This window comes from Apium graveolens, chromosome 11 (genome assembly GCF_009905375.1).
Source record: "Apium graveolens cultivar Ventura chromosome 11, ASM990537v1, whole genome shotgun sequence".
In the NCBI taxonomy this organism is placed as follows: domain Eukaryota; kingdom Viridiplantae; phylum Streptophyta; class Magnoliopsida; order Apiales; family Apiaceae; genus Apium; species Apium graveolens.
Window position 1 is genome coordinate 201970848 of NC_133657.1, and position 11558 is coordinate 201982405.

At 38.6% G+C, this 11558-nt stretch overlaps 1 protein-coding gene and 1 pseudogene across 1 annotated transcript; one reads left to right on the forward strand and one right to left on the reverse strand.

The window, feature by feature from the left end:
* Positions 1-1810: 1810 nt before the first annotated feature.
* On the reverse strand, positions 1811-4871 carry LOC141696518 (uncharacterized). The gene is made up of 2 exons (XM_074500648.1): positions 2079-4871; positions 1811-2020 (listed from the first exon to the last, which is right to left on the reverse strand). Exons 1-2 carry the CDS (start codon positions 4869-4871, stop codon positions 1811-1813), a joined length of 3003 nt encoding a protein of 1000 aa, XP_074356749.1.
* Positions 4872-7524: 2653 nt separating this feature from the next.
* LOC141698252 (uncharacterized) lies at positions 7525-10542 on the forward strand (annotated as a pseudogene).
* The last annotated feature ends 1016 nt before the right edge of the window (positions 10543-11558 follow it).

Below are 11558 nucleotides of genomic sequence, written 5' to 3' on the forward strand. Positions count from 1 at the left end.
TTTGCTTGGGGGTATGCTACAGATGCTTTGATATGCTGGACGTTTAATTCAAGCAGGGTTTCCTCAAACTGTTTCCCAATAAACTGAGTACCATTATCAGAGACTAAGATTTTGGGGATCCCAAAGCGAAAGACAATGTATTCCATAAAGAATTTATCATCTCTTTTTCTCGAATTTTAGCAAGGGGCTTTGCTTCGACCCATTTGGTTGCGTAATCCACGGCGACTACGATGTTTTGGCACTGATTTTTGGATTTTGGAAAGGGACCCACAATATCTATTCCCCATTGGAAAAAGGGGCACAGGCTGAGAATAGAGTTTAGCTCAGTCGTGGGTCGACGATTTACATTTCCATGAAGCTGACATGCTTGACATTTCTTGACGTACTCTTCACAATCTTTCCGAATTGTAGGCCAGAACAGGCCTTGTCGGATTATTTTGAGGGCTAATGTTTTCCCTCCTAGGTGCTCACCACAGATTCCCGTGTGTATTTCTACGATCGCTTGGAGGGCATCTTCTGGAGACAAGCAACGGAGTAGAGGCTCAGAGAGGGCACGTCGATATAACTCCGAACCCACAACACAGTAGTTCCTGGCTTTGAACATAAGAGTGCGGGCTTCGGACTTATGCTCAGGCAACTTGTTATCGATAATGTACTCAAGGAAGGGTTGGCGCCAGTCGAACCTAGCCTGGATTTGATTGATTGATACTTCGTCGATAGAGGGGGTCTCCAAAATGTCGACGTATGTTAGGCTGAGATTAGTGGGGAGGTTGGAAGAGGCCAGTTTGGCTAGAGAGTCGGCCCACTGGTTCTCCTCCCTGTCGACGTTTGACATTTTCCATGAAGGGAATTTGCTAAGAAGCTCTTGTGTTCTTGTTAAATATCGGGCCATCCTTTCATTATGCGTCTTAAATTCGCCACTTATCTATTTGGGAACCAACTGAGAATCCCCAAATATGTCAATGACCTCTGCTTCGAGATCGGATACGAGCTTTAGCCCGGCGATGAGTGCCTCGTACTCGGCCACGTTGTTTGTGGCGGAGAACCCGAACTTGAGAGCCTGTTGGATTTTGAATCCTCCTGGGCTGATTAGTATGACCCCTGCTCCTCCAGAGTTGGATGTCGAGGAACCATCAATGAACAGAAGCCACGGACGAGACTGATCCTCTTCAGGTTTGTGTGTCTTGGATTGGAACTGGCATTCGGCGATGAAATCTGAGAGAACTTGGGCCTTGATCGCCGTTCGAGGTTTATACTCGATGTAGAACTGGCTTAACTCGATGGTCCAAGCAGCGAGCCTGCCTGTTATGTCGGGCTTGTGCAGGATTCTTTTCAGGGGAAGATTGGTCAGAACATGGATTTCTCTTGCTTGAAAATAATGATGTAGCTTACGACTCACGACAACGAGAGCGTATACGAGTTTCTCGACTTGAGGGTATCTTATTTCCGCATCTCGGAGTGAGTGACTGATGTAATACACAGGGACATCTTTTCCCTCATCGACACGGACCAATACTGCCGCGACAGTTTCGTCGGAAGCTGAGAGATATACTCGTAGCGGCTCGCCTGTTAAAGGTCGTATTAAAACTGGAGGATTTGTCAAAAACATCTTTAACTCCGTGAAATTTCTCTCACAATCTTCGTTCCATTCAAACTGTGATGATCTGGAAGCTTTTTTCATTGCAGAGAAAGATGGTAGGCACCTCTTCGAAGATTGAGGAATGAACCTTCGAAGAGCGGCTATACACCCTGTGATCTTTTGTAAGTCTTTAATGGATCTTGGTTTGCTCATTTCTAGAATAGCTTTTGTCTAAGCTGGATCGGCCTCGATGCCTTTTTGGGTAATCAGGAACCCCAAAACTTTTCCTGCAGTAAGGCCGAATGAACACTTTGTAGGGTTCAGTCGCATGTTACTTGCCCTTGCGTTGGTGAACGTTTCTCGAAGGTCTGTCACATGGTCGAAGGCAACTTTTGACTTTGTGATCATGTCATCGACGTATATTAGCATGTTTCTCCCTATCTGCGAAGAGAATATTTTATCCATCGTCTGCTGAAAAGTAGCGCCCGCATTGATTAACCCGAAGGACATTACTTTGTATCCAAAGACCCCCCCTGTGAGTGATGAAAGCGGTTTGTTGCCAGTCATGGGAATCCATTTTAATTTGATTATATCCCGAAAAGGCGTCCATAAAGGACAGGAGTTCATTTTCCGCTGTGGCGTCGATGAGTTGGTCGATGTTGGGCAAAGGGTAAAAATCTTTGGGGCATGCCCTATTCACATCTGAGTAATCAATGCACATTCTCCACTTCCCATTGCTCTTCTTAACCAAAACCACGTTTAATATCCATGTGGGGAATTGTACGGGCTCGATGAAACCGGCGTTGAGGAGTCTGTCGACCTCTTGGTCGATGGCTGCTCTTTTCTCGGCCGAGAATATGCGTTGTTTCTGTCGCACATGCCTGGTGTCCCTACTGATGTGCAACGAATGTCGAGCAATGGTCTCTGGGATGCCAGGCATGTCCGTTGGGGCCCAAGCAAAAATACCGGAGAATTCCCGAATGAGGTTCGTGATTTCTTTTTTGAGGTCCGATGAGAGATTCTTACCAATTCTTGTTGTTTTATCGGGTTTTCCTTCAAATACTTCTATATTTTCTGTTTCCTCGAGAGGGGAGCATGAATTGCTTGTGGATGTGTCGATCAATTCTCTTGGGTCGATGTCAAGTACCTGATTGACTTCTAACTCTTCCTCTGTCTTTTTCCTTGGAGAGACTGTGGTTAGGTAGCATTGTCTTGCTGTTACTTGATTACCAATCATTTCTCCCACACCGAAATCTGTGGGGAATTTCATTTTTAAGTGGGAGATAGATGTTATAGCTCGGAGTGCGGTGATCGTTGTTCGTCCCAAGATAGCGTTAAAGCTTGAGGAAGCACTAATCACATGGAATTTGACCATTTTCCAAATCTGACAGGGTGGGAAACCGAAAAGTACTGGCATGTCGACGGTTCCTACCACGTGAACCTCATTGCCTGTAAACCCGTATAACGGGGTTCGGGAGTTCTCGAGTCTTCGATCTCCTATGTCCATTCGGGAAAAAGCGTGATGATATAACACGTCGACAGAGCTACCATTATCGACCAACATTTTCTTAACTGTGTTGTTTCCCACACGTGTTGTGATGACTAGAGCATCTTGATGGCCTTCGATGAGACCGGGACGATAATCATCATCGGAGAAAGAGATGACCGGGGAGGGATTCGTTCGAGGGCGTTTAGCTGCCGAGGGATTGACATTAAAGACTTCTCGAGCATAAATCTTGCGAGAGTTGTGGGAGAGACCTCCGGCGGCTACGCCACCAAAAATAACGTCGATTACTCGATCGTCTTCGCCTCGATGGTGACGTCTGGGTTCATCATCGTGCTGCACATAATGGACTAGTTGTCCTCGACGAATTTTTCCTTCGATGAGGTTGCTAAGCTGAAAATATTGCTCCGTTGTATGGCCAGTGTCTTCATGATATTCACAATATCTGGAGCTTGGGGGTCTTCCTGGTTTTATGGGTCTTGGAGGGCGATAATCCGGTTCTGTTTTTAACACCGCCAAAATTGTCGTTTTTTCGGTGTTGAGTTTAGTGAACTCTTTTTCAGATCGATTATGAGATTGCCAATCTATTTCCCTTCTATCCCTCGGGGGAAGGTCCGAAGTGCGTGGTGGGGGAGACCTACGGCGCTCTCGGCGCCTTTCCCTCGCGGGGGATCGTGGACTGTAGCTTCGGCGTCGTTCATATTTTGATGACCTCCGTGGAGATTGTATACAGCTTACCGCTTCTTGAAGCATCATGCGGTGTTCTATAATCTGGAACGCGGCCTGTAAGGTTTTCGGCCTTTTTTCAAAGATCTCTTCTAAAAGAAGGCCATGCCTAGACTTATCGATGCCGGCTGTCAGGAAATTGACAGCCATCTGTTCTATTAAGTCTGGAATTTCTGCTATCTCTTCTCTGAACCTGGTTAGGAAACTTCTGAGACTTTCGCCAGAGCGTTGGTGCATTGTCATCAAGGATGCTGTAACTTTGATTCCTTTGTAGTTGCTGGAAAATCGGACCTGAAACTTGCTTTTCAGAGTTGTCCACGAGTCGATTGACCGAGGTGGCAAGTTACTGTACCATCGGAGAGCCGTGCCTTGGAGGCAAGTGGAGAAGAACTGACACCTAGCGATCTCCGAGTGGCCGAAGAAAGCCATGCGACCATTAAATGTGTTTAGAAATGCTAACGGGTCCGAGGATCCGTCGAAATGATCGAGAGCATGTGTCTTCAACGTCCTGTCGATGCGCGCCTTCTCAAGCACTAATGATAGGGGGCTCTCGGAAACGGTTTCAAAGCCTGCCTGATTTCTCATCAAGGTACGCATCTGGGCGATTTCCTCCTTCATTTTAGTGAACTCCTCGTGAGATATAGATTCTGTGGATTCTGTCTGACGCGAGACATCGGCAGATGACACTGTCCTCTGTCGACGTTCGCGTGGTTGCGAATATGTCGACTCTGCCGACGGTTCATATTCGTACTCAGCATCGTCCTCGTCATAAAATTCATCGTCTTGTCCTTCATTTTGAACTTGGGCTTGTTGGAGCTCTCGACGAAGACGGTGAATCTCGCATTTTCGCTCAAGCTTAGCCTGCAATCTTTGAGCTTCGTGTTCTAGAAACTCGAGTTCTTCATCTGAATCAAGTGAGTCTTCTGGATTTTCTTGGTTTTGGGCTTTTAGCATTTCTTTCTTTTCCAAATGCAATCGCATGTCGCTCGAGAGGACTTTCTTTCCTTTAGATGTTTGAACTCTAAAACGCTGATCTGACACAGTTTTTCTTTTTCTGTCCATTTAGAGTGAGTCTTTCAAGCCCGGAAATTGGTCTTCTGGAGGAGCCTCAGGTGGAGGGAACAAACACTTCGGCTTGAATGCCGGTTGTTTAGGAAGCTCGTGATCGCCGCGGGTCGAGGGGTCGGCGACAACTTCTGCCGTCAACTCCTTTACCTGAGTCGGTCCGGCGGTTCCCGGATCAAGCTCTTCCACAATCATCTTCTGGTTGGATCTTGTTAAAGCAAAGTTCCTTCTAGCGCCAAATGATGTTCCAATATTATTATTATTATTATTAGACTATAGTTTTAGGAGATGATCTTCTTTGCTTAATTTGTCAACCCCTTCAAATGGGATTGTTGTCTTTTATTTATACTAAGTCACAAATGACCTTTTTCCTTATAAATTGGGTCTTCTTGGGCTTTACATAACGTATTACAACTATTCTAACTATAATTCATTTGGGCCGCCTTGTCTTGGTCCAACAAGACCAGACACAATAACTAAAAATTCACTTAATCCCTTGTAAAATACACTCGTTCTTCACTCAGCACTATTGAATCAAATTAATAATTTCCTTGTGAACTTGTTATTTTACTAATATATTCGATAAAAATAAACTTAATTAGTTTATCTATTGGTTCCCCTGCAAAACAGTAACCTAGTAACTTTTTAGCATCTGGTTAAATGGACTATGTCAAAATCGCCCGAGTGCAGCAGATAATTGTCGCTACTTCAACTACCGGGGACTTGGGACTAGATTACGATATTTGATGTGATACTATCATCATTAATGGTGGTACCAGCAAGTAGGGCAGAACAAAAAATCGAAAAAGAACCGAAATCGAACCGAAACCGGTAAAAACTGAGCTGCATAAAATCGAGCCGAAACCGAAACCGAAAAATTATAAACCCAACCGACTTCTTGGGTTTGGTTCCGGTTATTAGTTAAAACCGAACCAAACAAAACCGAACCGCACCGATTATTCAAATAATTAAATGATACATAATAATATATATTTTTATATGAATTTCAAACAAGTTAAGGTTCTCTGGTAGTTCATTTTTAAGTATATTCCATAGTTGTCATCAGGTTCACCATTCGGGCAATTACAGAAGTGCTGAACTGCTGAGTGCTAATTAAGTTATACACACTGAACTATAATTTTTCAATTCTACTGTCTCAGTTTGTAAGTAGTGTTATTATTTGTCAATTTATTAGTACTTCAATTTATTAGCAGTATAGTATAGTAAACATGAACTTGTTTTAGTACAAGTAGTGTGTATCTTCTAGAGTTCTGGTAAACACTTCATTTCGTACTGCCTATAATTTCTCTTGTAAATCAAAGTCTATTTTTGAAATGTTGAATCAAAGAAGGCTAATGGATGCGACTGATTTCTTAATTTATTATATATAAATATATTTATTCAAATTATAATATTTTTTGTTCTAAGCTATCTTATCCGGTTGTGTAACCGAACCCGAACCGAAATAAACCGAACCGGACTTTTTAAAACCGAAACCGATGGTTCGGTTGCGGTTGCGGTTTTTGATTTTCAAAACCGAAGACACATGGTTCCGGTTCCGGTTCCGGTTTTAGCCAAAAACCGAGCCGAACCGGCCCACGCTCTCCCCTACTGGCAAGCACGTGTATTTTAGCAATTTAATAATTTAGTCAATGTAAAATATTATTTATTTTTATTTTTAAGAATCAAAATAAGGGATAATATTGAACCAAATTATATCTCATTCGGAATATTATATTTTAGTATAGATATAGATTTCAATGTATTGATATTATTTTGATGATCTAAATTTTGTATATAGTGTACAAATTTTGTTATTAACATTATCTTTATAAAAAATTAAGTAAATAAGGATAATTTTGGTAATATCACCGGTATCATATAAAAATTTTAATGTATCAAAAAATAAATATAGTAACAAAAAATTTAAGATTCCGGAGAAAAAAATTTCTTCTTGAATTCAGAGAGAGATATGCACGTTTAAGTTTCCAGATCAATGTTTGTGTATATCATTATTGTTCTTGCATCAATATTCAGTTCTGTCAAGTATTAGTTCAGAAGTTAATACTTCTAAAATTAGTTCACAAGGGTTAGCGAGTTGGTTAAGGAGGGATAACTATCATCTTGGTCTCACATATTCGAATCTTCTATTACGTGAGCCCGTATAATTTACCCAGTACGCACTCGAAGAATACCGGCTGCGGGTTACCTACCGAAAAAACCCAGAGGCATGACAAGTCTAATAATACCTATGACAGGGGAAGTATAATGATTAGCAGGAGTCTATAAGCACAATAAAAATACGAAAGTACGCTTTTATCATAAATTAGGAGCTAGTGTGATTTACATAATTTGCAGATACTGATAATGTTGGACGGTGATAGTAAAATGCTTTACTTTTCTGTAACATGGGTCTTTGTGGAATACATGTTCTATTTTTAGCATTTTTACCAACCTAAAAATACTGAGTACTGAACAAGTCAGGAAATTCCTACTAAACAAATTAAAAATAGTTAAAGAAATATTTGTATTCAGAAGTTCTCCCTGAATGTAGCTTAGCCATTGGACAGAGAAAAGATAGAAACTAGAAAAAATACAACCAAAAGCTCAAATTTTATTTTAGAAATCTAAGGACTATGCTATAGCCTTGAGAAGATAGTTATCAGTAGTCATCAGTTTGTTCTTGACCAAAAACTCAGTTTCATTAATATTTTTATATGAAATTCACCCAGACACCACAAATTACCTCAACATTCCAATCACAAAAATGTTGCCTGCAGATTAATCTAACAGGCCTCGCGTAGAAAAATAATCTTGTATATTACAAGAATTTAAGTGTAAATATATTATATTTTGTGTTAGTCGCGATGATGCAATCAATATGGGGTGGAGGGGATACATAGTAATACGGTTGTACATTACAAAATGTACCATGATGATTTTAAAGGGAAAAAACTGGTTGGACATGAATTGGGGTCTTCTTTGGCTAGAGTTTTGTTATAAAGGTCATACATATTATATTTCATCTATCATATTCAGTTTGAAGAGAAGACTTTTAATAATTTTCCTAACTTACTTTCTACTTTTTATTTTGTAGTTTCTTTCTGCAACAATGTGTCATCGCGAGATGTTACCTGGTATTGTCACTCAGTTATCACATTTTACTTGCTTATGTAGTTGTGGTGGTCCTGGTCTTGAATGCTTATTCATATAAAAAGCTTTAAAACTGTATCAAAATAGCAGATGTGTTATATGCTAATTTTTAATTGCCGGTTTAATCAATTGCAGTTTTCGGGACCTGCACAATCCCCATGCGTATCTAAGTTAGAGACGATCTTCTCACCCACTCTAGAGGGCACTGGTCACCACAATGAACTGGATGGTCTCATTGTTGAAGGTATGGTAAGTGCTTTTATGATGATATGCCTTCACATGTAAAGGGCACAGATAGATAAAACTAATAAAAATAACATTGCTTGATATAACTGTAGATTTGGGGTTAAATTCAGCAATTTCTTGTAAACTTAATGCAACAAAACCGTCACTGCTAGAAATTATAAGATTTGTAGTGGTGCATAAAATAGGAAACAGATATTCTTGGCTGTTTTCTGAAGAACATTTATATGTGGAAACAAGTAGGTTTCATTTTATCCCCAGATAAAAAAAAAGTTCTTGGTCACCATTGAGGTTGAGATTGTTTCTATTGAAATCTACTTGGTCCTACTGTTTTAATACATCATAATTTATTCTAGGAAGCAAAGATGATTTCGAGGCTTCGTCCTTAAGAGGATATGATGGTGATGATAATGACAGAAATTTATGTGAATATCAAACATGCAATGTATCGGATTTATACATTTCTGACATGATCTTTTCTGAAATTTCTATCAAAGGCAGCATATTTGATTTTAATGAGAGTGCTTCCATGCCTGGCTACAAATGTAATGAGCCAAGTGTACTTCTAAATGAGAAGCTCAAGATTATGCCTTTTCTTGAGGATTCCTTTGGGACTAGCAATGGCTATGATGGCAGAGTATGTGAAGACACTATAAGTGATTATGTTGATTCAAGCCTATGTATTTCGATTCATCAGTTGCAATCTTACAACCAGGAACCCAATTTTAATACCCACCAAAATTGGTATCAGGAAGATTACTTAGATATAGGCATGCTCATCAGAACATTAAAAGATGTCGGAGATAAAATCGCATATCCTTGGTCAACCAGTGTGTTGCCTAGAGGGACAAAGAAAAAAAGGTTTACAATGTTAGTACTGGATTTGGATGGTATGGAAATATACGATTTAGTATCTAATCATGTTACTATATACGGATCATTTATGCGATTGCACTTGCAAATTAATTTTGTATTCAATATTTCTTGCATAAGTCATCCAAGGAATATTGCTAATATTAGTTCTTACAATGATATTTGTTGCTTTTATTATACAGAAACCCTTGTCCATTCTACATTGGATCACTGTGCTGATGCAGATTTTACGTTCCTAGTTTATGTCGATAAAAAATAACTTATTGTTTATGTGAAAAAGCGGCCCTTCCTCCACACATTCCTAGAGAGAGTCGCAGACATGTTCAAAATTGTAATCTTCACAGCCAGTCAAAGCACATATGCCAAAAAACTTCTCGACACACTGGATCCAGATCAGAATATAATTTCACACCGAGCTTATCGCGAATCATGCATTTTTGCAGATGGATGTTACACCAAAGATTTGACAGTCTTGGGTGTTGATCTCGCGAAAATTGCCATTATTGATAACACTCCAGAGGTATATTACTTGATTAGGTTGCTCCATTGGGATTTTGTGTTAATCTGTTTAAAAGATAACATCTTACCGGTTTCCTAATAATAAAGGTTCTTAATACATTTCCTAATCAGAAGCACTTCCTGTAATGGTCTCAGGTATTTCGATTCCAAGTGAATAATGGAATCCCAATCAAGAGTTGGTTTGATGATCGGTCCGACTGTGAGCTGATTGCGTTACTTCCCTTCCTAGAGACCCTGGTTGATGTTGAAGATGTCCGCCCAATCATTGCTAAGAAATTTAGTACTCCCTCCGTTCTAATTTATCTGTCTTGTTTGATTTTTGATGGTCAAATTGATTCAACTTTGACCATGAATATAAACTTATTCTTTCATTATTTTGAAAAATTAAAATATACATAGAAAAGTAGGTTAAACATGCTTTCTAATGATATAAATTTTATAAATATTTTCGATATTATATTATGTGAAATTTTAAGTCAAAGTTGGGTCAATTTGACCGCAAAAAGTCAAATAAGACAGATAAATTTGGACGGAGGGAGTAACAAGAAAAACGCGTCCCCGGCCAATTCCTCTTAACTTCAACTTTAATTGCTCCTTGCCCTTCTCCATGGTTTAATGATTCAAGGAAGAAGGTTTCCTCCCTATGAAAGTTGTTCATTGCCATTTGAGCTTTTAAGTAATCATATGCATAGTAAAAATGCTGTTAGTAACATCTTTCAGTCAAATTTGGGCAGCCTTTTTCGACATCTCCGGTTTCTGCAGAGTTCAGATAATCTCACCAGGCTTTCAATCTAATATGTGGAGAACAGTATTTTAGATTTTTAGATCCATTTATGTTTCAATGTACATGAACTAGAATTGTAAATGATCAGTGATTTGTTTTTCAAATTTGCCTACATCTGTTACTATCTCGAATTTGCTAATAATCAATCCTAGTCGGTAACCCGTGCAAACCACGGCTCAAAATTAAAAATAAGTAGTATCATGAAACTGAAACTCATAATCCGTGCAAAATACAGATTTAAATATAATATATAAAATGTTATTAAAATATGTAATTAAAAAATCGAAATTAAGTGTAACTCTAAAATTTCACCGTACGGTTCTAATTGTGCATGCACCTAATTAGTTACTTATATAAATCTGACATATTAACTTACTAATACGATTATTTTAAAGTAAGCGGATATTGGATGCTCAACAACAAATAAAAATTGAAGTAAAATAAAATTTACAGAGAAAAGAAGTTAATTTTTATCAGTTGAGATTTTATTACATAAAATTTTAAAAATAGCTGTATAATTTTCTAGCGAGTACCAAGATTTGGGACCTAAACATGGTTTCCTTATTAGTATAGATTGTAGATAACCCGTAAGAAACACGTGATTGAGACTAAAAATATCGAATTAATAATTATAGAGATTTATTCATAATCCGTGCAAAACACGATAAGTACCAAAATTTGGTATTTTGGTACTATGATACTTTTAACATCAAATTATATATGGTTTCATTTATTAATAAAGAGTATAGATTAAAATCTGATTGTTTCGAAATTTCTTTCAAATTTATGAAACTGGGTTAAAACAGTAGTAAGAATTTTCTTGAAGATCTTATATAAAATTTCTCAACAAAGTTTAAATATTTTTATACTTGTGTCCAATTTTTTATCGGGAGAAAAGTTAAATACTTAAAGAATATATTTATTTATTTTTGACAAATTGTCTAGGAAAGCGAGGGTTAAATCCAGGGATCTAGGACAACAATGATAAACTCTAAATCATTTGAGATATTTAACCGTGCTCAATTGATGGACTTATTTTTAATTTTAATATACATACCCAAATATTCTCAAAAAAGTTTACCCCTGTCCCATTCATTTCTATACACTTTTTT

What these genes read in the sequence shown, in the direction of transcription:
- LOC141696518 (XM_074500648.1), bottom strand. Translation starts at nt 4,871, where the DNA reads ATGGACAGAAAAAGAAAAACTGTGTCAGATCAGCGTTTTAGAGTTCAA. An exon ending in TACAAAGTAATGTCCTTCGG is followed by an intron (nt 2,021 to 2,078) that starts GTTAATCAATGC and finishes TTCTCTTCGCAG; the next exon opens with ATAGGGAGAAACATGCTAAT.